The sequence below is a fragment of the Equus przewalskii genome, chromosome 16 (assembly GCF_037783145.1).
Source record: "Equus przewalskii isolate Varuska chromosome 16, EquPr2, whole genome shotgun sequence".
In the NCBI taxonomy this organism is placed as follows: domain Eukaryota; kingdom Metazoa; phylum Chordata; class Mammalia; order Perissodactyla; family Equidae; genus Equus; species Equus przewalskii.
This window is the reverse complement of record NC_091846.1, coordinates 29,478,688-29,505,403: the sequence shown is the minus strand read 5'-3', so window position 1 is coordinate 29,505,403 and position 26,716 is coordinate 29,478,688. Positions and strand designations below refer to the sequence as shown.

Sequence of the window (26,716 nt, the reverse complement as noted above, 5' to 3'; positions counted from 1 at the left end):
TATAAAGTTGTACAAGTCAGCTCCCCTTTGAAAGCTCACTCAGAGTGACCACTGTTGGAGGAGAAACTCTCTCCCACTGTGATGACATCAGGCAAAGCCATCACTGGATGTAAGCATAAAAAAATAGTGATGGAGGCTGGCCTGAAGCCGAGTGTTTACGTTCATGCACTCCACTTTGGCAGCCCAGAGGTTTGCCCGTTCAGATCCTGGGCGCGGACATGGCACCGCTCATCAAGCCATGCGAGGTGGAGTCCCACATAGCACAACCAGAGGCACTCACAACTAGAATATACAACTATGTACTGGGGGGCTTTGGGGAGAAGAAGAAAAACAGAAAACAAGACTGGCAACAGATGTTAGCTCAGGTACCAATCTTTAAAAAAATATAGTGATGAATGACCAGGGCATGAAGGAGGTGCTAAAAGAAACAGTCACAGAGACAAAAGGGGAGCAGCAGTAATGGTGAAAGCTGTAATCACCGAATGAGGTTGCTGTGCCAGATATTGTCTATTGGCACTGGCATTAATTTCCAACCTCTTCCATCATCTTCCCTGTATCGCAAAGGGAGGAAGATAAAAACAACATTTTCCATTCTCCTGTGTAGATGCAGGTCTGGGTTCATTAGCATGCAGTGAAGGAGATCCACTTATGCTAGCTCTGGAAGGTGGAAGGCTTTCCAGGTGTGCAAGTGGATAAAAGGGCACCAGCAGAAGCGAGAGTGGGCAGTAGACGGACTTCATGTTCCAACATCGGCTACTAGTTTGGCGGGTGCGGGTATGACACCAGTGGTGGTGGCAGATGCATTTTCTTGGTTTCTGGGTTGTTGACAGGGGTGTAACCTCAAAGCCTAATGTTAAATGGCAGCCTCTGGTTGTCAAGCCTCCAGCCTTTCCAGTGATTTTGTAAGCACCTAATTCTCTATATTGCATTCCTTTCTCCATGCAATGCCTACAGTGGTAAAGCAGACTGGTTGGCTGCTCACCAACCCATTTTCTTTTCTCTTGTGTACCTAGCTAGACTATATGTTTCCCAGCCTCCCTTGCAGTTAGGTGTGACCCTATGTTAATGGATTGTGAGCCATCACAATTGGACACCACTTTCAGACGTGAGCTAAACAACCTCTACCCATGCTCTCCTCCCTTCTACTTGTGTGATACAGACAAGCACAATGACCTTAGAAGCTGTGTGTGGAGACAGTGGAGCCACAGGATGGAATGGAATGAGCCTGGGTCCCTGAACGACTGTTTGGAAGAGAATCATTTTGGAAGAGAATCATTTTGGAAGAGAAGCTGTATCCCATCATGGGGGCACCCCACAAAACCACAGCTGGTATGTGAGGGGGAAAAAATGGTGTTGAAGATAAGGAAGATGTTATAGATGCGATGACTAAGGACCGAATGGTGAAAGCAGTGGTCGCTGAAGTGAGGGGGAAAATCCTGCTATTGCGATAAGTCACTGGGATTGTGAGATTTATCTAACACGGGAGTTAGCAGCACCCCAGTTAAAAGAAGTTGCTTCTGTTTCTGCACTGAACTCTAACTGCTAACAGCCACCAAGGTGAGAGTCAGGGTAAGTCACCGGTAATACTTACATTAAAACACTATAGACCACAAAGAAAAAAGAACACATGAGCTAACAGAATCTGCCTTAAAAAGAGAAACTTGGAGTCAGTATAAACTTCCTGGGTGGAGGTTCAGGAGTGAAATTCCTTTGATGTCATATAAACCCTGGCTCCTGCCCATATTCCATCCTCATCCTCCACAACCCACCACATACACATACATACCCACACACATACACTGAGCTCCAAAAAGGCTACATGGAAGCCCCCAAATACACCACAATCCTTTTTTTATTTTTTGAAAGATTTTATTTTTCCTTTTTCTCCCAAAGCCCCCTAGTACATAGTTGTGTATTTCTAGTTGTGGGTCCTTCTAGTTGTGGCACGTGGCATGCCTCCTCAGTGTGGCTTGATGAGCGGTGCCATGTCCCTACCCAGGATTCAAACTGGCGAAACCCTGGGCCGCCGAAGCAGAGTGTGCGAACTTAACCATTTAGCCACCGGGCCGGCCCCTGCACAATTCTTTTTTTGTTTTGTAAAGATTGGCACCTGGGCTAACAACTGTTGACAATCTATTTTTTTTTTCTTCCTGCTTTATCTCCCCAAAACCCCCCTGTACACAGTTGTATATCTCAGTTGCATGTCCTTCTAGTTGTGGGATGTGGGACACCGCCTCAACGTGGCCTGACGAGCGGTGCCATGTTCTAGCCCAGGATCCGAACCCTAGGCCTCCGCAGCAGAGCGCGCAAACTTAACCACTCGGCAATGAAGCCGGCCCCACAATTCTTTTTTTAATATTCCTCAGGAGCCAAGGTCTGGGAAATCATCCTTGCAGTGGAACTCCCAGTTCCAAGATGTCCAGCGGTGGCACCCAAGGGGGAACCTCCCCTCTGGACAGATTGAAGGCCATCGTTCTCTACACTGGACCTTCCTTCTAGGGCTGTTCTCTTTGAATGAGTTTCAGGAGCAGTTGCAGATCTCAGAGACAAGTGGGTGCATCCGAGCTACAGATGTGAGGCCTGGCAACCGAACTGACAACTCAAATAGCATCTCTCATCGATGAGCCAGGCCAGCTGGTCTGTTCCACTGGCTGGGAGCATGCCTTAGAAACATGCCTGCCTTTTATTTTCTGATGTGTCACAATTCATCCTTTTGTTGTTCTGGAACATTCTGGAGCACAGGAGGCTAATCATCCTTCATAGTGTGACATCTGTTTGAGATGACTAAGGGCTCAGGCCCAGAACCAGCCTACATCATCCTGAAGGCGGCCACATAGTCACCCTCAGTCCATCCATCATCATTTCCCCTTCAGTGGTTCACAAACCAAGAAGAGGAAAAAACACACTCTTAAGGCTACAATGTAAACAAACCCTAAAAGACAAATATATTTTACTAAAAGTAGAGTGCAAAACAAATACTCATCCCTGTTCTGAGAAGGCTGATGTCCTTGTTGATGACAGCAAAGCAAGCAAGAGAACGTGTGCATCTATTTTGGTCCCACCCATGGAGCTCCATGAAAGCCAACCCTCATTTAGGTTTTCAGTGGCTCAGAAGAAAAGAGAAGCAGCCTCAGTTTCTGCTGCTTATGTCAGTCTGTCTTTTGGAGTCAGAACAGGGAAAACATAGCTCTGAGGATCAATCTTGGAGTTGAGGACAAAGAGAAGATGTTCCAGTCTTTGGATCTCTTTCATGCCCAAAGGGCACCTGCTGAAAGAGTTACTACTTGCAACAGGTCTATACAGGAGAAGGTGTAAACTCTGATCGTTAATCAGCTTTATATCTTGTCAAACCAATGACCACTCTGAACTTAAAATTCAAAATGAGAAACAGGGATAATAACTCTTTGTTGAGGGCAGAGCAGGTGCCAAAAACTGTACTAAACACTTTATATACTTAATATCATTTAATTCACCCAAAAAGACTCTGAGGTAGGTGGTTTTATCCCGTTATACAGGAAATGACATAGAATCTCAGAAAAATTAAGGAACCTACCCTACCACTTGTAAGCAGCAGAACCAAGAGTCAAATCCAGTTTTGCTTGACTCCAAATCCCACACTCTACCCACTAGACATGTTTATTAGTATCAGGACTTGCCTGGGTAGAGATGCTCGTGGCACTGGGGTGGATATTGGAGAACAAACATTGAATCAGGCAAGGGCACTTTCCAGTTTTTGGAGCGCTGCCAGGTAGGCCTGATTATGCCCAGAACTAGGTACCTCCCGTGGCAATTCCAGGCCACTAGGAAACACTTATAAAGGCAGGAGGTCACCACACTTCTCCATACTCCTCTATCCAACCTCCCAAAAAATGAAAATTGAGGGAAACCTGACAACCTCTGGCAATGTTCAGTTACACCCGGGGTAATTTGAGACCGCTAGTTCTCTTTTTCAAGAGAAAACCTGAAGAAGTCAGACTCCAAGGGCTACATACTGACTGATTCCATAGAGACAGAAAACAGATCAGTGCTTGCCGGGGGCTAGGAGACGAGGGGAGGAGTTGACTACTAAATGAAACAAGGGAACTTTTGGGGAGTAACCAAAGTGTTTTATATCCTAATTGTGGCAGACTGTATACATTTGTCGAAAATCATTTAATCTTTTTTTTTTTTGGAGGACGATTAGCCCTGAGCTAACATCCGCTCCCATCTTCCTCTACTTTATATGTGGTACACCTACCACAGCATGGCATGCCAAATGGTGCCATGTCCGCACCTGGGCTGCCGAAGCGCTTAACCGCTGTGCCACCAGGCCGGCCCCTAATCTTATACTTTAAATTGGCAGGTTTTACTGCATGTAAATTACATCTCAATAAAACTGATTTAAATATATACACATTTTTTTTCCCCCAAAGGGTGCTACCTGATACATTCCAAGTTAAGATTTCCATCGTGTAACTGCATTGCAGTAAACCGTCCAACCGGAATCCCTCAGTTGTTCAACCTCCCCAGGGGGCAGACTTCCTGCAGGCTGATACAACACACCCAGTGGGAAGAAGGTCCTGAAGAGAATTTTCTGGCAAATGATTCCATAGCAGTTTAAATAAGAAGCTGATTACTAGGGTTACCTTGGCTTCCTGCCTCCTTTCCCGAATCTTCAGAGGTCAGTAACTGTGTATTTGGTAGAAACATTCATCTGGAAAATTGCCTAGAGCCAGATTAAATATAACATCCCTGTTTTTAACTTACATCTCACATGACCTACCTGTCTTTGTCTTCATATCTTGTTGCATTTTGGAGGCCATACCTGTCTCTATGCTCAGCTCTGAAAGATAGAGAAAAATCTTGCTAAAAACTCTAAATATTGTAGCTATCACCTGCCTGAAAAAACTTGGCATGAATTAAAAATGAGTATCTTAGTAAGACTAACTACACAAGCCTAGACTCTCTGTCCTTCCAGCTCTAGACACCCATCCCCCTACACGTTCTCTTCCATAAAGGTACTTCTCTCCTCAATACAGCCAGTTAGCCCCTTTGCTTTCTGTCTGAGACCTCCTCTTTGGGGATGATCTGGAGGCTTCTGACCCATGTTAATAGCTCAATTGGAAAAGGAACATAAGTTGCACAAATATAGTCTAACACTGGAAATAATCAGATCAGTCATGCAAATTAATAAGTACATAAGGTCATATCCCAAGAGGAAAGAGCGCAGCCTCATACAACAAAAGCTGCCAGAAAGAATGGATTTTAAAGGGAAATGAAAACTAAAGAGCCAGCCCTCATTCTGAACTCCTCTAAAAGCTACTGATGCTACCTGCTGTGAGGTGTATGGTCTCCTGGGCATCAGTGTCTGGGAGGGAACCATTCTCTGTACCTCTCAGCAAGGTGTGGACTATGCTTTTAGGAGATTTTTTTAATAAAATAAAAGAGCTAGAAAAACGAAAGAGAACATTTTTTTCAAAACACATTTTAATCATTTATTAAAAGGGGAAGAGTACAGCATGTAAGAAGCCAATCCTATAGGCTAGGACTCATAAACAGTAAAGGAAGAAACCAAGACCAGATGATAAAGCCATCCAAAAGCACAGGGACACATACACCTGTAAGGTTTTCAAACCGCACTGATTTACTACATACTTTCAATAGTCTTTTTACATTTCTTCCTCAAAAAAAATTAAAATTTCATTTTCTTAAAGTTTGGGCTTAAACAAAGACAACAATTGCATTAAACAATTGATGTGACTTAATACAAGTCTCACATACGTTCCAAGGGCTTTATTATATAACCAGATATGCTATCATTTTATCACTGCCATCTGATTTTCTTATGGTCTTAGAGTCATGTAAGTAAAAGTTCATGGTGAGACAAAAAAAATTAATTTTATTTATCCTATATCTGTTCCATAAAATACTGATTAATTTTTTTTTAAGTAGGAAGTAGGGAAGAGATGAGGGCAATTGGTTGGTAAGTCTGGTTCTAATCTTCTGAGCTGCCTTTGGAATGAAGCTATGAGGCAGGAGGGGTCTACTGACTCTTACGTGAGTCGACAATGGGAGAAAAGAAAAATCAAGTGCCTCTTCTGCAGGTTCATTTGGGTCTGATTTGCAGTGTATAAGTTAAAGCCCGAAGGGACCTTTCTCAATAAAAGTCAGAGCATTTTACAGACATAATATAAGCATGCTGAATTTACTTATCTTCTATGTACATAACGTTGTTCCAGGTGCTAATAAGAAAAACAAAATTGGAGATTTGGTCCCTCATGGCGCTTCAGATATTAATCTGCCCAATGAAGCCACAGGTTTCTTTCAGGTGTGGAAGAGTTAGCCGGGCTACACGGAAGAGAACTGTTTGCTGAGTCCACTCTCCTGTGCAAAGAATCCCCAGAAGCCACACAGAGTTCTCTTTAAGTTCCTTAATTTCCAGATATCACTTCACTGATGGCCTCCTTGGACCCATAAAGCCCCTAGATCTCTAACAATCCCACTGCCCCAGAAGGACCTTATCTCAGAAGAGAAATGCATCCTAGGAAGTGATGGCTTCCAAGAGAACTCATCAGATCAGGTCAAATATCCTAAGTCTCTAGTGTGGTAGAACTATATTCCCAAATATTACTACTAAGCAAATACTCCTGCAGGTATCTAAATAAGTGGAGAAGACCACTTTTTCAATGAATATTTTATTTCTCTCTCACCCAAACCCCTAAACATCTTGCTGGGGTTCCCGCTTGAAGATAACATCGTAATTCAGAAGGTAACCGTCATTATAGACATAAAGTTTGTGATCAAAAGGGTGATAGTTAATGCTGTGCACATTTTCCTGCATCTTATGCATTGTAATTTCTAGTCTACCCTCTTTGCCTGTGTTTGTGTCATAGTAGTAGAAAATCTCTTCTGTTCTGGTGCTCAGAGTACGTGTGGCATACAGAACCCCACACACCATGAAGGCGTTAGAAACAGATGGTTTATACTGCTTGGTATACCAAGTGTTTAGCACCACAAGTGATGTGTCGTTGAGTTTACTAATCACCATGTTACCAGTGTTGGCTTCAGTTGAATAAATCACCCACAATCCATTCTCATCCACAGCGAAGTCAATGTCTTGCCAAGCAACATTTGCATATGAAAAGCGGTTATTATAGGCAGCATTAGGGAGAGTTTCAGTCACAGCAACTTTGTTGGTGCTCAGGTTAACTTTGGCAATGTTCCTGGTGTTGTACCAGTTGACATACATGTTGTTGTTATAAACTGCTGTACCACTGCCTTGGCCATAGACAATCTGATACTGTTGGGCATGTTTGTACAATAGCAAATCATCCAGTGTGTTGTAGAGTCTGTAATATTCCAAATACCTCCCATTCGTATTCAAAGGTGCCACCCAGTACAGCCCCGTCCCTGGATGCTGGGGAGAGTAATCCCGACCCCAAGCACCATACTTGTAGGAGAACCCTTGCCAGTTGAGCTGAACTATGGCCGGTCTGCTGACGTTCACCACACCACCGTGACTACAGCTCCCTACACAAACAAGAAAATAAAAGGGCATTGTTAGAGAAAATAAATGACAAGATACAAACAGTTTAATGTCCTAAGAACCAAAGGAATCCATAAATATTTTTCTTGTCAAGGTTCAATGACAACAGTGGTTGTGATGGAGAAGAGCCAAAACCTTCTCTTGGTTTCAGTCTCAATGCAAACCCACTGTCAGCTCTAGAGAGAACTACCTTCTGTTTCCGTGGATGGGCTTTCAATCTGGAAAATGGGGATAACAAAACTGCCAAGAGCCATATTAAAAAGATTTGAGGGCCCAGAGACAGGAAAGGGGGACCTAGTGAATTTTATAAATATTCTTCTATCTGGAAGCATTTTGCAAATATGATTTTACTTCGTGTTTCTTATAGAGGAGGCAAGGTCATCCCAGAATCCTGCCCTATTTCCATAAAACCAGGAGGTGCTATTCACCAAGGTCAGGGAGAAATGCGGTGAAGGAGAAGAGTGTCCTGGGCAAGGCTCCCTTCTCTTCACCCTTCTGCCCTTCCCTGGGACCCGAAGCCCATAACCACACCAGGTACCAGTACTACCCCAGACCAATCTCAGAAGGGGATTTTTTAATATAGTATTTTAAAGATTGAGAAAGATGATCCTATATTGGTGGAAGTTCAGCCCTTAGAAGCCATGGAAGTTATTTTAGGACAATATTGCCTGCTTTGCACCCAAAGCACAGCCCATCACATAGATCACTTGGTGATCATATTGCTGCAGAATTATAAAGTGGATCTTACTGTTCATAGCCCATATTCTACTATGCCATAGAATGACAGGAAAATACTTTATCTTTCCATTCTGACATTGTAATTGTCACAATGTATACAACCAAGTGAGACCGGACTCACTGGCCGACTGAATCTACGCTCCCTGTAACACTTGGGTAAATGAGTCAGGCTGGGTGACTGGCGCTTCATATTGTACACCCCCTAAAACGCCTGCCAACCCAAACCGTTTACAAGCTATAAAGAATAAAATAAAATTCCTCCAGTATTTTTATAGTAACTATCCAAAGAGTTGAACACATATTTTCTGGGATCTTAATAAATATCCTTTAAAACAAAGAGAGAGAGAGTTTATTGGATGACAACGAAAATCCAGCTTCAAGTACATTTGAGGTCATTTTCCCTCATCCTGCTATCTGGAGCAGAGCAGGTGAAAGGAGAGAACAGGGCTTGAATCTCTGACTCTGGCTTTAAATGCTTGGAGGGAATCCAGGAGGCATGGAGAGCACATGAGGTAAGCTGGCGCCCAAAGTAGCGCTCCAAAGAATTGCCTGAGATTACCATGGTAGGGGCTGCGGGGGAGCAAAGCTTTTGCTTCTCAGCCTCTGCCTCTGACAGATAGGGAAAAATCTATTCTTTTCTTTGCTAAATGTCTCCCCCTTTTCTCCTCCTCACTCAAGGACTGCTCAGAGGTGAAACCATTACTAGAAATCCTGCTTTCATTCTTCCAATCTGCTGGGGCTTTTTGGTTCCAGAATTAAATACGTGCCCCTTAAATGCTCTCATAAATCCGCAGTTGGTGGGAAAGCCAGCCAACCATACAACAGGTAGAGAAATGAAACCACTCTATACCCAACCTCAAATAATTTTGCATATCATTAAGCAGAACGCAGTCGCGGGTTTATTTTAATAATGCATGCACCATTTCATAAATAAAAAAGCAACGTGTGTTCAGCCAAGAGACTGCTCTCCACTAAAGAAATAATAAATAAAATTATAAATTATTATTTCTTCTCCTAAAAGTGATCTCTCAGATGAATGCTTGTTTGCTTTTGTTTATGAAACAATGCATGAATTATTAAAATAAAGTTAGTGGTGTGTTCGGTTTAATGATAACAAAAACTGTTTGAGTTTCCATATGCTACAAACTGGATTTTCTAGTTAAAATATCTTCCTGGGAACTTATTTATTCAATTACATTTCACTCTGAAGAAATGAAAGAAAGTCTCTTTTTTTCTTGCAGGTTAGAAGACTTAGAAGTTGTTTTCTTAAGTGAATCTTGCCTTCCTGGAAAGGATATAGCCCAAACCAATAGCAAGAGAATAGTTAAGGAAAATGTATTATGCAGAGAACTAATTCAAGCATTATCATGGGGTTAAAGATCACAAACTATTCTGTCCTGGATGTGGAAATCCTTAGATATGAAAGAACCAAAATAATCTTCTCTGAAAAATGACTACTACTGTTACATACTACCGCTAATAGTAATAATAATGATGGCTCATCACTTCACAAGGTGGCCAGGAAATTAAACTTGTACCTGGTATAAATATTAAAATTCTATGAAACTTAAATCTCTTTTTCTCACCTCTCAACAATTCCTAAACACTCTCCTGTCCTTTTTTTCATCTCCCCTTTATCCTCTCTCTCCTTTGGGCCATTTTTATGTTGCTGGCTATGATCAGAAGGAAGTGGAAATAGAGAAGAGAACTAAGCCTTGTTGCCAATACTACAGATGTGGCTACGGCAGTGACAGACCAGTGAAAAGGCTATGGCGGGCTTCCCAACTCCTGGCAGCAAACCATCTTGGAAACAATATTGAAAGTGACAGCCAGTCCTGTGCCCACTGCCTATCTAGTCCAGCTGGAATATCCACCCCCCCACCCATCTACCCAGAACTTCTCCCAGCCTCCTTTATCTCACATCCCTTCCCAGCCCCTTCCTTCATTTCAAGGTCTTAGAGATACTCCATTCCCTTCTTGACCCTCCCATCCAACTTCACCCAGCCACTGGGACAACAAAGCCTTGCCGAGCCATGATCCAAGAATTGTGAAGGACGAATGAATCATTCTGCATTTTCCAGTAGAAGAGAACACAGACTAGAGCTGAGAGCAAAAATACACTTTTAGCTGCTCCGCATGCAAGGAAGCAAAGGTAATTTGGTGTTAATCAGGCCAGTGAGTTGGTGGAACTTTCTTGTCACTCCAGGAATCACAGGTGCACCTCTCTATTAGAGCATCTGTGGAAGGCAGTCTGGTACAGTGAAACTATTGCCAGACAGATTTCAATCAAATCCTGACTCCAATACTTACTAGCTGTGTATCCTTGAGCAAGTTACTTAACCTTCTGAGCCTCAGTTTCCTCATGTTAAAAAATAATATTAAGGGCCAGGCCATGGCATAGCAGTTAAGTTCACCTGCTCCACTTTGGCAGCCCCTGGTTCGTGGGCCCAGATCCGGGCACAGACCTACACACCACTTATCAAGCCATGCTGTGGCAGGCTTCCCACATATAAAATAGAGGAAGATGGACACAGATGTTAGCTCAGGGCCAATCTTCCTCAGCAAAAAGAGGAGGATTAGCAGCAGATGTTAGCTCAGGACTAATCTTCCTCAAAAATAATAATAATTCCTACTTTGCAAGACTATCAGGAAAAAACAGAGGGAAAGTATGTACACATAACTCAGTAAATAGTAACTATCAGCATTAATCCCATCATGTTACAATTAAAGGTTTACGCAACTATCTCCCTTCCTGGATAGTGGTTTTGGAGGTTTCTATACCCATCCTGGTAACACTGGTACGCAGAACAGGACCAGTCACACAGTGGTGCCAAATTATGTTTGTGGAATAAAGGAAGGAAAGACTGATCAAATCTCCCAAACCAAGCTTACCCTTACCTACAAAACGCTAGCCCTCTACCCTGCTACGTATCTGAATTTTTCAAAAATCCTGGTATTCTCTCCACAAAACACAATGCGAGGAGCCCTCTACACAAGTGTAGCCTTGGTTAGCAATCTCTTCAACATGCAGCTCATTAGATATTGCCATGGTATTCTGAAAATACCCTGGGAAGCCACATGGTGAGATTTTAAAATAATCTAAGTTGGCATTTATGAAGTCTCATGCTTAGTAGCATTGTTTCAAAAAGCCAAAGATGATATGCCTACAGAGGAAACAATCTTGGATCCATCATTTCACTCTCTCACCTGGGCAACTGAATTTTGTTTGGGCAAAGAGGAGGGTACAAATGACATGTGAGAATTAGGCAATTAAATTGGTCATAATCATACAATGATCAAGAATAAACTGACTCTGAATTATTGGATACATGCTCCCCAACACTCTGCTCTTCCCTAAGTTTGGGGTTTGGGCAGGTCACCCCACACCTTTCATATCCTACTCAGTCCCTGACCATTTTCGGAGCACCTGCTCTGTGTCAGCAAGGAGCCTAGCGTCTCCAAGCATAATGGTGATTGACTCCTGGGCATTCGCATCACATTCTGCCTAGCTGCAGTCAATTAGATTCAGGGGAAAAACAGAAAGAGACTGAGGCTAGTTGTTTTCAGGAAAAAAAAAAAAAAAAACGTTAATGAGCAGGAGGCCAATTATTTTAGATTAGAAAGTTCTATGAAATGAAGCAGAAAAGGATGCCATTTGCAGCATAAACCAAATATAAAGCACATTTTATTGAACCCTAACTACATGTACTGGTTCTAAGATCGAGCTGACCACAGGGGTAGCAAACAGCAAATGGCAGGGAGGGGCCGAGAGAGCGCAGAATTACTTTATAGCTGAGACTTGCATACAGGCTTTTTTTTGTTCTGTGCAACTCTGCAGTGAAAAAAGCAGACAGGCCAGATTTTAAAGTTCCATAATAGTGAGTAACTTTAATTAAAGTCTCCACAGGCTGACAAGTTTGTGGTGCCTGGGGATTTTCCAATTCTGCATTATCAACCAATCCAAACAGAAAGAGAGCAAGTGAAAGAAATTGATCTAAAAACATGACAAAAAGTCAGTTTAATATAAACATCATAAATATAATATGAACAAAGCTGGAGGAAGGCCAAGTGGCTTGGCAGGGATCCAAGTTACAGCCAAGGTTGTGGGAAAGTGAGAGAAAATCTGGGTCCGATTTGCTTAAACAACACAGCTGGGCTGAGATGGCTCACAAAAGTCTAAGTGTGAGGACCCCGTGGAAAGTTCTAGAAAAAAATTCTAACAAAAATAATCCACAGATTCACTTGTTTCCGTCCTTAGATACTAAGCAGTGTACTTTCTCCCCTGCTGTTGTCCTTGAGTTACTAACACCAGACACTCTGGGCCCTGAGATGACCAGGTGAGAGAGGGGCCTTGCATTCCAGCCTCAGCTCTGTCACTAACCAGCTGTGTGGCCTCAGGAAAAGCAGCATCCTCAGCACTGAAGTCTCCTCCTCTGAGACATGATGGGCCTGAGCTAGATGGCCCTGAATGTTCCTTCCTGCTATAAAAATGTCCTTATTCTAAGGGATACATAGAAACCTGTGCTAGAAAAATCTATTCCATGAGGAAGATTTGCTGAGGTAAAAAAAAAAAAAGAAAAAGAAGAAAAAAAGACTTGCTCAGGTATTATCAGGGGTTGTCATTGCTTCAAATCCTGTCCTCAAGGAGCCCAGCAGAATGAGCCCTCATTTCCAATGCATGTTGATACCACTGATCCCAGGCCAAATTTAGCCTGAGTTTGTTACAGAGGACAGAGCACAGCCTTTGTCCTAAACCTCCTCTGAATGTCATACGATGACAGATTCTCAACTGCAGAGGGAAGGGATAGTCCCCTGAACAACACCAAGAGGCTTATAACTATGGCGGTATCTAATTAAAGCCTTAAAGAAACCAGCTACACTGACAAGGAGCCAGAGACGCACGGCCTAAAAGGAAACAGATTGTGAGCAATAGGAATTACTGAAAATCACAAGAACTGTAGAGTTGATGAAAGGATTCCTTCCCCATTCACGCTGAGATGCTCGCAACCTGCAGAGAGAGCTTCCCTGTGACACGGGTGTCTCTAAAGGACAGGGCTGCATGCTGCGGCTGAGAGGCTGGCTTTAGTTGACCTGGAGGGGTGTGCTGAAGTGCACAAGGACCTAGCACTGCCTTGGTTTGCAGCAAGGCTTTCACTTCAACTATAATAATAACAATTGCCAGTGTGTAAGTGCCGATCACAGAGCTCTGAGCTTCGCAAGCTTTGTTTCATTAATCCTCACAGCAACCCTGCAAGGTAGGTGCCACTATTCTGCATTTTACAAGCAAGATTAACGATCTTTTGCCACCGCCACATAGCCAGAAAACTCAGGTCTCTGGGGTCCCAAAGCCATCATCCTGGCCCCCACACTCCACTGCCTCCATTCACAGGGGTATTTATGGACCACCCATCTCTGTGTTATACTTGACCCCCCTGGATGATTGATTAGAGAGGGAGACGCCATCCCTGCCCTCCAGGAACGCACTGTCCGGGAGGGAGGGCGAGACACACCCACAAGTACTGGACAGGTGGGGCCATCCCTTTAATCCTCATTGAATCCTAGGATACACTCTACAGCGGGTGCTTAACATGCATTTAAAGAAAGCACAAAGGAAAAATAAAAAGGTGGAAGGAGGGAAGGAAGGCGAGAAGGCAGGAAGGAAGGAGGATTCAAAGCATAACCCCAGCTCATTAGATAAATCCTCAGGACAGCGTGGATGCCACACAGATTCCAGAAGCTTTCACCTGGCCCCCTAATAGCAACTCCATCACCATAGAGATGTTTTTCCTGTTAGTAAATGCAAAGGGAATGCGTGTGGATCTTGTTTGAAATCAACTTATTGTTTGTGTTTTTCCTCTGTGAGCCGCAGAATGTGATAGTATGTAGAGCTACTGGGGAGGAGATTTAAAAGCATGAAGAAGTAAACTCATGGCGAAAGAAACCCCATCCCTCCTTCACGATTGCCATCCTGAATTCCTTCCCCACCTCCTCGTGGGGCCTGGCTCAAGTGGTAAAAATATGGCATGCTTACCTGGAGCGGGAGGAGGGGGCGTGGCAGGAACCATTTCACTTTTAGAGGCTTCACATTCCTTTAGCCTGTTCTTCAGAGCCACAATTTCTCGGCGAATGCTGAGGACATTGTTTTTGTCTAGAGTTTCCAGTTTCTCTACCACAAGAGTCAGATTCCTTATCTAAGGAAATAAAAATTCAGAGTGACTTTATATTATCATGCGATTTCTTTCATAAACATTCCAGGGCTGAATTTGTCACTTAGTGAAACATTGCTGGAGAACACACCTGAGATTCTTCTGAATGGTTTCATTTGGAAGAATACATTTTATGGTTTAGTGTGAACGCCTGTCAGATCACAGGCAGATGTGTGTGACAAGGAGAAAATGGCAAAGATTTTAACGGCTTTAATAATAGTGCATGGGCTCAGACTAAGCATCCACAAATGTCCATTAAAGTTCATTTCTAACAACCTCTTCCTATAAACTAGTGTTTACTCATGCTGTGTTATAATTAAGTTTCTAACGAACGGTGAGGGCCAGAGAAAAGTTGAATTCTAAAATATGTAACTAGAATTCTCAATTATAGCCCATGACACGACTGTGCTAGTAAATTCCTGTGGATATAAATTATCCAACCATAACATTAATGTGATGGTCTTTATCCACGGAGATTAAAAGTCTTCACTAAAACATACTCACAAGAAACTTCTTTAAAGGGGGTTACCAGTATGTGGAGAAGAGTTCCAAAAGAGATCAAGGATTACGTGATCACCCAAAAGGAGAAGCAGACCTAGCAAGTCCAAAATCAGGTAAACTCTGGCTTTGTAGTCCCCCTAGGCTAAACGCAGAACAGAGAAGACCCTTGATCTAGTGTGGCCATGAAGATGTTCGGATTTATATCATCTCCTTTCTAGAGACATGGAAAGGCCCTTTGGTTCTGGGGCAGGACTCTGACCATCAGACAACACCTGCTCCTCAATCAACGGGTTCCCGAGGTGTTTAACTTAGTATTCAAAGACAGGCATCCATCTAGAGCAGAACACGGGACATGCCACTTGATCACAAAAGAGTATAGAACTAGCAGTTGGAAGAGAGAGATTCATATCCTGGTCTTAAAACATGATCACTGAAGAGAATTTATTATTAATACACTGAGAAGTGAGTTCACTCCTTACCTCCACTTCCAGCTGGTCAACAATTTCTGAGCTTCCAACAAAACTCTCCTTCAGCCGTATGATCAGTTTCTGCATCTCCTTCACTTCTATCTTGATTAACTCAAAGTCCAGTTCAGAGTATTGAATGGTATCCTTTTCCATGATCTCTACTCGGACAGTTAGGTTTACGAGTTTCTTTTCATACACACTGATTAAATGGACATACTCCTTCACCTGAAGGAGAATCAAAATGCTCACGTCAGTTCCCAGAGTAACATCATGTAGTCTTCCTCCATTACCAAGCCCTTGGAGATGATTTGATTGCTGTCAATCTCCTTTTTTTTTTTTTTTTTTTTGGTAAAGAGATGGATCAAAAGTATTTTTAACTAGACTTTTTTATCTATCCAAATACAAACTAAAAGAACTTACTACATTTTGGGGGGCGGATTTTGCACTTGCCTACACAAAATAATTTTGCTTCAGAATCATCATTTGCAAGTACATTTTAATCTCCATTTTAATGTTTGAAGATATTAGCTCTCCAAACTAAAGCGGTCTGAATCAGAGTCTCTTGCCCTCCCTCCTCCCCTCAATGTACATGATCAGGGTTTCCCAACCTCAGCACTATTGACATTTTGGGCTATGTCATTCTTTCTTGTGGAGGGATGTATTATGTACTGTAGGATGTTTAGCAGCCACTCTTGCCTCTAGAGGCCAATAGCATCCACCCACCCCCTAGCTGTAACAACCAAAGGCATCCCAGACACTGCTCAATGTTCCCTGGTGGCAAAATCACCACCACCACTGCTCTAGTATTTTCTGAAAGAGGGAGAAATGCACTAAGCAGAATTACTTCTTTGGTCGCCACACGCAATGAGTTTTGAGCCCCTCTGCCTTTTACAAAGTGGCATAAAGACCCAACTTACTACACAATATGTGAGTGTATGTGGAACTGTAAAGTGCACATTTCATTAAGTGCACCCACATTTATTTCAAGAACTGATTATTGCAATCAGACCTTTAAATTGCACATTTGTTGCATATATTTGAATGTCTGATCATTAAGTTAAAATACTTCCAAAGATTCCCTTGATGGTTTAGTGTATAATTGGAATCTCCAAATGGATATTTCAATAAACACAGTTGGTGGTTCTTTCTGTATCTGGTCTCTAAAAGAAATGCCATGGCTTTTTTAAGGACCTGCTCATTAAAAGTTGCTGGTTTTATATTCTTTTTAAAAATTTGAACGTAAGTGATACTTTTCCCCAAACTGCACTAACGTCAAGTAGCTGATCCACAGTGCCTGGGTGAGTTCAGAGCCAGATGTTGGCCTCTAATCCTTCTAAAACCAAAGGCAGCCCTAACTTCTGTCATTTTAGCCCTTCCACTTAACTCCAGTGTGCTAATTAAAGTAGGCTCATAGGCTGCAGACCTAAAGGGCTAGGGCTTCAGGCAATGAGGATTTTAACGAAAGTTGGAAATACAGCCCTTGGCATTTCTAGGGTATCTCCTCGGGCAACTGATCCTCATCGCCATCAGATGTGCCATCACTTGGAGGCTCATAGGGCTGTTGACGTTTTGGTGGATAAGGAGGTTAAAATACATATATCTCAAACCTAACAAGTCTCCTTCAAAAGTGCAAACACAGATATAAGGTAACCAGCTTTCAGTTTCTACAAAAACCAGATGTAAAACCTTGCCCCCGACAAAAAATAACAATAAAGTGCCAATCTATTGCAGAAATGGAAGTTTGTGAAATGAATATTCTTGTTGGCATTTGGCCTTGCCAGCTCTTGGGGCAAATGAAACACCCTCGGCTTTCCTGGAACATTTTGGTGGCAGATCTCAGCTGTTGTTCTAAAAAAATGAGTGATTCAAGCGTCATCTCTGCTAAATAAAATGTGGCTCTCTCAGATTCTTGCTGACAAGCAAGGCATAGTCTGGAGTCTGCTACCTATGAGAGTGTGTGGTGAGCCCGCCGTAGTTCACCCACAAAATGAAGGGTGTCTAAAGAACTGTTTAGGAAAATACAGGAAAGGAAAGCTCAGTGATGTTCAGAAAGACGGGAACCACCCATGGAGTTCTAGAAGATAGGAGAGAATTTGAGGATGGGCCAGAAAGACTTCACAGTGTGCATTTTACCAATTTAAGTAGATTGTTAGTACAAACTCTTCATTAGATCCCTAGTGTTGAGACAGCATGGACCATTCTGAGAATACCCCAGGTCTTCCTAGAAGGTACAGTGTCGGCAGAGGCAGCCCAACTTCCCTGAGGATGTGTCGCAAGAATATGGGTCTAGCCCTAAGGGGACACATCCTGTGTCAACATCTTTACTGAGAAGCTTCTCATCACTTCAAGTTTGAGCTTGAGAAGATTCGTCCATGCTTGCCTTGAAATCACCAGCCTAACATTCAGAGTTTCCGTTCTTTTGTTTGTTTTGCACGTATTATGTCACTGATGGGTTCTAAGATTCAAAGTTTGTCTGGGGATTTTTTCCAGGGTGTTTGTTGTTGTTCCGTACAGTAAATGTGGTCTTGTAATAGATAACAATGCAGTACAGCTGGCTATCAAGCTAAAGAATTAGTCTGGCTCATGCTTCTGCTAGCTCCTCAAAACCTGTGATGAGAACTACGGCCAGATTATTTGAAATGAGTAAATGTTCTTTGCAACATACTGTTATTTTAATATATCTTTAAAAATAAGTGCAACAAGATTAGTTGAGCTTGAATTGACCATCAAGTCATATGAAGCACTTGGGAGCTAGACCCACCTAAGCTCAGATTTGACTTCAGTACTGAGTGAGCAATTCATTTACTCTCTAAGCCTTGGTTTCCTCTTAAAAACTAGGAGCAATGATACCAAGCTTACAAGACTATAGTAAAGACCTGAGATCATGCATATTAAGTGCCTAGCATAATGGTTGGCCTATAAATTACAGTAATTATTAGAGAAACAGGGATTTCAGGTTTTTTCAATGTGACCTTTTAATTTATTATATTTCACTGCACAAAACATTGCTCAATCAATGTTGTTTGCTTATGGGTTGCTTAAATGTCTCCCGGGCTGCCTCAACCTTCTCATGCATGAGGATCTATTAGCAAATGTGTTATATTAAATAACTTGCCCCAAAGACCATAACCCTCAAGAGAAAGAAAATCCTGAGCTGCCTTTTGTGTCATCCCCTTCCTAAGTATAGTCACGAGAGGACATATCACAAACAATAGAAAAGTACAAAATGCTTTCAGCATCTTATGCAGAGGCAGCTCCCTGTCTTCTCTGTGTACTGACAGATAATGAATCAATGTAAGGCAGTCAAAACCCTTTTCTACTGGCCTGCCCAAATGGGCATTCCCCCAGGCTTCTAGATAAACGGTGATTTCCAAGGCAACTGAGGGACAGCTATAATAATTCACGTGGAAATTCAAAAGCCCTCGGCTGAAGAGATAACTTTGGATTTGAAGGGCATTACTGACCTACTGCATCTCTTCTTGGGTCTGCATGCGAGGATGATAATGGCCTGGCCGAGAGAAAAGAGAACTGGGATAATTCCTAAGAGCCTAACTCCTGACCTGGCTTAACCAGCACGAGAGGGATGATCTCTCCATTTATGTCCCTTTAGCTTTAAGAACCTCAGTTTTTCCATCCCTAAAATGGGAGGGAGAACACCTGGCCTATCTACCTTAAACTGTTGCTTGAGAGTAAAATAGAACTGGAGGCATTAAGAAAAGCACAAAGGGAAGCTGTTACTGTTATTGTTGTTATTATCACCTGTCACACCGAATCTATTACACAAATCTCAGCTGGCAGGTCAATTTCTTTCTCAGACTTCAATCACAAATTTTTTAGGACCAGCTACTGACACTTTCAGAACTAAAAGTTTTCCCACCTACTCCACACGTCTTCCCTGCCAATTATTAGCAAGGCAGATGTCACCTGCCCCCCCTTTGGGGATTGGAATTAAATGTCCCATACTCACAAACCTGGCAAGCTACATACTTTGCCTGGAGCAGCATGGGGTTTCAAACTGCCCTTCACACTCCTGCCAGCAAAGAGGACATGCAAATCAGTAGCTTCCACTGTTTCAAAGCAAATGACTCTAACTGAAAAGATCTTTACCTAGGATTTTCCTCCACTTGTTATGTTTTTATGCATAACTTCTTATCTGTACTTGATTATGCTGGAATAAGGCTATGAATATTAATGGCTTGAATTTATAATTTAGTGCTGTGCCTTTTCTGCTGATTAATTCAAGGACATTTTATTTCTTAAGAAGCTAGGTTCCTGGAGTAGTCAAACACATTTTCCTGGCCACTCACTTAAACTTAGAATATTTAGCCACCAATTCAGGTTGAAAGCAGGGTCTCAGTCTGACCCTAATTTTTGTCTTAAAGGATAACTGTGCTGGATGCGGAGGTACATAAGCTTAAATTTCTCAGGAAAACTTATTTTGAATCTTGCAGGAAAGCCAGAGCTCCTTGTAAATTAATGGAGTTGTATTAAATAATGCATAATGTGATTATAGCCTAGCTTGGACCTCACCTGTGCAGAAAATGGGAGCCTTTCTAATTGATTTTTAACTTGGCTAAAAAAGTAGAAGGAGTCAAAACTGGAATGCCAAGTCACTTTGCTCCAGCCAGCTCAGAGAAAGGCAAACCCTGTAAGACAACTTCGTCTGGCCAGAGAAAAGTGGTAATCAGGGAGTTCGAATCAGGGATTTACCAGCACTGAGGGACCTGTTAGTCTTGACTCAAATTCCCAAGGAAGCCTTCAGTTTTGGTCCAATGTTAGACACATCTAATGTCATCTTCCTGCTGAGACAACAGAGGATAACATCAAGAAAGAGAGAGAGGGAGAAGGAAAGAGGAAAAGAGTAAATTGGAAAGAGAATATAAGAGGAAAAAACAGGAAAAGAAGGAGGAAGGAAGGAGGCTAAGAGGCAGAAGATTTGGGAGAGTAGAGGAGGAGAGGGCGGAGGAAGAGAAGGTGGGGGGCCTTCCAAAAGTATGAGTAGACCAAAAAGAGTAAAAAAAAAAAAATTAAGAAGGAAAGGGAAAGAAAGATTAGGAGGGATTGACAAAGGAAGGGTTGAGACAAGCGGAGAATAAAAACAAAAGTAAGAAGGAATAAAATGGGAATAGGAAGAAAAATGAAAGAGAAGGAAGACAATAGATTAGAAAGAGGATAGAGGAGACGAAAGAAAAGAAAGCAGAGCTGGAGGGAAGACCAACAGGAAAAAGAAAGAAAACAATAAAAATTGCAGAGCTGGGGCTTGCGGGGAGAGCCCAGGCTTCCTTCCATCAGCACAAGCCTCACAATATTGAAGCGAGTTTATCCACGGCGGGAAGAATCTCAATCCCATTTTCCTCCTGTGCTCTCACTTTACCTGCTCTAAAGAACTCCAGAGGTGTACTGTGAGATAAAAGCTAACACCTCCACAGGATGCAAATGTGCTGTCTCTGACGCACTGAAGAACGGCTGCTCATCAAGTCCTGAATAAAAAAGTGTTTTGTTTTGTTTGTTTGTTAGATTGTTCTTATCACGATATTGTTGGAAGAGAAAAAAAAATGCTTACTTTAGAAAGCTCTATCTTGAACTTCTCAGAGAGAATGTGAGCTGTGTATTCCAATCGTTCCACTCTCTCCACAGGAAAGGTGGTGTCTGGCAACGTAATGGAGCACTGGCAGGTCCCGCGGTCATCCTTGGAGCCGGTGAAGTTGGAAAACGACTGCAAATAAAAATAAGTTCAATGAGAGTAATAAGCTGGGAAATGAGCTTTTTGGCAACTGGAGTGACAGAAATTGGCTTGTCCAAACCGTGCTTAGAGGCAAGCAAGTGGGTCCAATACATAAATGAGTAGAATCATAGAAACAAGCTACAACACTCGTAATTACACTCTGTTCAGCTGCATCTCCACCTGTTGGGCTGAACCACGACATCAGTCACCTTCACCTAGAGGAAGATTCTCCTTTCTTAATGAGTCTTAAAGGAAATTATTACTGTCCAGATGCAAGGAAAGGAAAGTAAAGAAGTGAAGAGAGTCCTAACTTTGAATTCTAATTCTACCGCTTACTGGACATGAACCCTCGTTAAATCTCAGTTTCCTCACGTGTCAAATGAAGATAACCAACTTCACAGGGTCGTCCTCAAGATTAACTGAATAATGCAAACCAAGTCCCTGGCACATGGTAGGAGACCAGCCACTTTCCCTTTCTTTCTACTCACTCATTTTCTTTTCCTCACCTGTATCCAAACCCCAACCCAATGTCTTCCAAGAGAATGAGGAGAACATCAGGATATGGGTTATAGTGAAACTATACGATGCAATTCACATCCTCTCTTCACCTGGGAAATTGTATAACTAATATCCTTCGAAATGGAAACAAACCAGCCGTTTGTTAAAAACTGAACGATGTATGAATTTGAAGGTTTTGTGCAGATTTTTTTAAGTTTTCCAGCTTACCACTTGCAGAAAAGTCGTTTTAAAATATTTGATGTTTCTTTAAGATATTCAGGCTCACACTTTGGTGCCGCTGCATATTTTAAAATGACAGATTTGAAAGATCCTGTTTTTCTTTTGTCCCCATTGAACTTCCCCAAGGGGATCTGGCAAAATTAACATTTTTTTTATTACTGTTATTGCCTTATAGAGTAACTCCTGGCAGCCAAGTGGCTGTGCCCTTCCGTGATCTCATCTGCCAGCCAGCCCAAAGCTCACCTGTGGAACATCAACCTGAACATCTTTCTGAAACTACCAAGGGGAGGGCAATGGCTTGCAGAGGTTGAAGAGACGCAGGCTATACCTCTCAAAGTTTAAGAGGTAAGCTGGCTGCAGCTGAGATTGTGTGCTCTGTGCATTTAATGTCTACCAACCTCCATGACTCCCAAACGAGCAGGAGCTAGATTTAATCAAGATCTATTCTGTCAGCGACTTTTGGACCAATTAATTGAGGGCTTTGCAACTAAGTTGTTAATTTAACAACTAATTTAGTTAATTTAACCTAATCTTCTTTAAGATGAGCAGAAAGAAAAATATATACATATATATATATTTAGATCTTCCTCGACACATCATGGGGTTATGTCCCAATAAATCCATTGTAAGTTGAAAATACCGTAAGTTGAAAATACATTTAATACACCTAACCTACTGAACATCACAGCTTAGCCTAGCCTACCTTGAACATGCTCAGAACACTTATATTGGCCTATAGTTAGGCCAAATCATCTAACACAAAGCCTATTTTATAACTGTGTTGAATATCTCATGTAATTTATTGAATACTGTACTGCGAGTGAAAAACAGAATAGTTGGATGGGTACAGAATGGTTGTTAAGTGTGTGAGTTGTTACCCTTATGATCACGCAGCTGACTGGGAGCTTCGGCTCACTGCCGATGCCCAGCATCACAAGACAGTGTTGTACCACACCTGGATCGCCTGGGGAAAGACTGAAATGCAGAATTCAAAGTTCAGTTTCTCCTGAAAGCATATCACTTTCCCACCAGCATAAGGTCGAAAAATCCTAAGTCGAGGACCATCTTTAAGTCTAGGACCTCTGTACGTAAATATATACAGATACATATATTTGTAACCAAAATTCTCTATGCCAGGTAAATTCTTGACATTGGCCTCAATTTTCTTTGCCAATAACACCCCACACCTGCAGGAATTGGGGAATAAGGAGGAGGGATAAGCAGGTTTATGCTGAACACAGGGGCTGAGATGGAGGAAGGGAAGGGTTTTCTCCAGGGATGAATAAGGACCGGACAAGCTATATAGGGAGCCTGTCAGAGAGGCCAGCTTCCCTTGGAACCAGCTTTATCGCTCCCACTGTAGATAGAAAGACTCCAGCGAAAACTCAAAAAGCCAAGGCTTTTACAGGAGGACGAGTATATCATGGACTTTCGAAGAAATAGCTTATTATAATAACTGTCTACCCTCCCAAAAACTCTCGAATTGCATTTTGACAGGGGGAGGTTAATTAGGGGCACAAGACAGGGTTGGACCATTCTTAGAGTTCTCTGCAAAGCTCTGTCAACTCAGAAAACAGTGGAGATCATCAAGCAGTTTCTAGACAATCAACTAGAAACCACTAGCTAATAACTTTCAGTCCTGAAGTTCACCTGAAAGGCAGGCAAATAATTATGAGCCCTGCTGACAGCCTTCCGCTGTCTTCTGTTGAACATCTCTGTCCCAGCACTGTGGACTCCCCAGCTTCCATCCTGCTTATCATCAGCCCAGCGGGCTCAGCTGACATCAAAATGGTCCATAAGTTTGATCAGTGTCTCCCATTAGAGATATTTCTGCTCCTCTCATTCAAAGACAATGAAGCTAATGGTGATGGGTCTCTCTCTGCGGTGATATGCCTAAACTCTATGCTAGTGTAAGGTGGGGAATGGGAGGCAAAGACAAGTGCTTATCCCTTTGGCCTTGTGAAGGGTGAATAGGACCCCATGTACCCTACAAGACACCTTACACCGATAGGTTCTCACTCAGCATGTGTTCAATTTACAGTTACTGGTGTCTACAACTTGCCAGGCTCTGGTGTTAGAGAGATAAATAAAACCCAGCAACTCAGGCCCATTGTCATTAGGAAAGTCTCAGTGTCTTTTTCTTCAACAAGCCGCTTAGCCTGATGACAAAAGCACATGACTCATTCTTGCTCCGACTCTGTCAGTTACTGTGGGAAGGAAAGCGCGGAACCTTTTCTCGTCTGTGAAAGAGGACCCCGAGAGAGGCCCCTTCTTTGGAGGGTGACATCTGAGGCATGTAGAGTGCCCTGAGAACTACAGCAGAAGGTACGACACATTTGTGATTTAAGGTTGCAATTGGCTCTAATTAGCAGCCAAGTCTAAGTGCCTGTAAAGATTCAAGGCATAAAATAATGGTACTCAACATTTTCAAAGCACAGAAAATGATACGTTTGGAACTTGCTCAATGACAGTTATAAAGGGATTTTCTTCCACTTTCCAAAGAGCTCATCAAGCTGACAGCCAGCCCTAGAAAATTGGGTTTATAGTGGAAGCAACACCTAGTCCACCATAAAAATGTTGGAGTTGTGATATTGACTCACCAAAGGGAGAGAAGTAAACCAGGAAGGAAATCAAAACCTCCTAGTACAATTTAACTACCATTCCTTATCTGCTTTTAAATATTTATCTCCTTACCAGACAACAAGCATTTTCAGTTTCTGTTTCTTGACCTACATTTTATTTTCTATTATTTTAAGTGATCAACTTACCCAAATATTGGGTTGTGATTGGTGATGAAGCTTCAAAGTAAATTATTATCGTTAACCTTATTTTGGGGGATGCTAACTAGTTCTAATTGTCCCCAGAAATCATTTAGTATCATGGAATAAAATGATGCATCTGATTTCTGGCTACAAGGAATCTTTGTGCATATTCATGATTCCCAAACCATTCTCTTCTTAAAAACAGCAGTTTTCATCTATACTCCCTGAAAACATAGAACGTTGAATAGAAAGAGATGGTGAAGAGCATGAGCAGACTAAATTTGAGCTTTATAACTCACTAGCTTAGTGACCTTAAGCCAATGACTTCATCTCTCTAAGCCTCAGTTTTCACATCTCTAAAATGGGACCATTAATTCTACCTACCTCTTCAGATTAAACAACATACTATGTGCTATGTACTTAACCTCATCCTGGCATTTATTAGGCACTCAACGAACATTGTTGCTGCCGTTTCCATCTGGACCCTACCCAAAACATTTGTTAATCAGCAAATTTTCGCCATCTATGTAGTTCTAATGGTGAAAATGAGAACGACAAACAAAAGCCTTTTCCTCCGCTTTTCCCACGGGTCCTTCCATCGAGATGTGATCACGTAAGCAGCGACCTGACCTGTGGGTAAAGATCATAGAAGCACAGAGGGACGGGTTTTGAAGGAGGTAAGCCTCCCCAACCCCGAGTCACACCTTAGCTTCCAAATCCCCAAGGAGCCCGCTCTCTATACGTTCTAGGGACGTAGACCAGCTGGACCAGTCCCTTTCTAGCGCATGCTTTGGGTTGGCTTGCTGCTACTGCTGCTGTTGTTTTGAGCTGGAAATGGCTCTAAAGATTCCCTACAAGGAAGACTGAAAAGAGTTAACACTCCTCAAGGAAATGTCCATGTGTAACAGCACTTTGCTAAAGACCAGTGACTCCTCTCCCTACCTCTGTCACCCGTCTCCTTTACAAACTAGGCTCAGAGAAACTGTCCAGGCTCCCCTGGAGCATCACAGCACTCATCCCCCAGGGGTCCCTGCAGCAAATCAACTGGACAAACTTTTCTGGAGATACTACTGGCATGACCCCTTCCCTAACAGTTCTCCTCCAGATGGAACCCAGGCATCTCTACTTTTTGGACACCCCCACCCCGCCCCTGATTCCAAAGTGCAGCCAGGTTTGAGAACCTCTTTAAAGCTTAGATTCTTTCCCGAAAGCCCCCAGCTGGAGAATCGAGATGCCATCTCTTGCTAACAATTTAATTATTTCACCTAGGTTTTAATTCATTTCCAGGGTGCCTACAGTTAACAAAGAGAGTCATAAATCTTTTAGAGTGCTCAGGTCTAGCCATCTGTGAAATTATATTCACGTCCCCAAAAAGCAAGAGGAAGGGAATGAGTGCAGTTGTCAGACTGGGACCTACTCACCTGGGACACAGAGCTGGAGCCAGAGCCAGAGGAGAAGCCGGGACTGAAGTCATAGCTGGGGAAGGAGCTGGGGCTGGGGTCAGGGGAGAGGGTCTCCAAATCCCCCCAGTCCCCTGCAGCTGGGCCGAGGAGGAACGGTAGGGCCAGCAGGAAGGGGAGGCCCAGGCGCATCTTGTCCTCTTGGCTGGAGCAGCTGGCTTCTGCATAGAGCCCAGGGGCTTCTTATAGTGGCCCGTGGGGATTTCCCCATGGCTAGTTTGTGGGGAAAGAGGAAGCCACCAGGGACTGCCCCAAGAGGGTCAGGACACCCAGGAAACTGAGTCACCTCCACACCTTGTTTCTGAGCCCCACTCTGCCAGCTGCCCTTAGATCTGGTTATCTCCTGCGAAATATTAACTCAAATGAGCTTTTTCAAGCTTAACATCTGATTTCCAACTTGATACGTCCTTGAAAGAGATTAGATCAAAGGATTCTTTGTGGATGAAACAGGGCTTGGAGGCCCCAGGAAGGAAAAGCAAAGCTCATAGCAGCCACTTCTAGTTGCCCGCCCCCCATTTTACTGACTGCTGATCTCCAGAGCACGTTCTGGAGCTTGGTTTAGAGACTGTGACTGGAGTGGAGGTGGATTCCCTC

The 26,716-nt window shown here is 42.8% G+C and overlaps 1 protein-coding gene across 1 annotated transcript; it reads right to left on the bottom strand.

Moving 5' to 3' along the window:
* Positions 1-5,448: 5,448 nt before the first annotated feature.
* On the bottom strand, positions 5,449-26,302 carry OLFM4 (olfactomedin 4). The gene is made up of 5 exons (XM_008542760.2): positions 26,084-26,302; positions 21,001-21,153; positions 15,450-15,662; positions 14,295-14,454; positions 5,449-7,509 (listed from the first exon to the last, which is right to left on the bottom strand). Exons 1-5 carry the CDS (start codon positions 26,252-26,254, stop codon positions 6,698-6,700), a joined length of 1,509 nt encoding a protein of 502 aa, XP_008540982.2. The 5' UTR covers positions 26,255-26,302; the 3' UTR covers positions 5,449-6,697.
* Between the last annotated feature and the right edge of the window lie 414 nt (positions 26,303-26,716).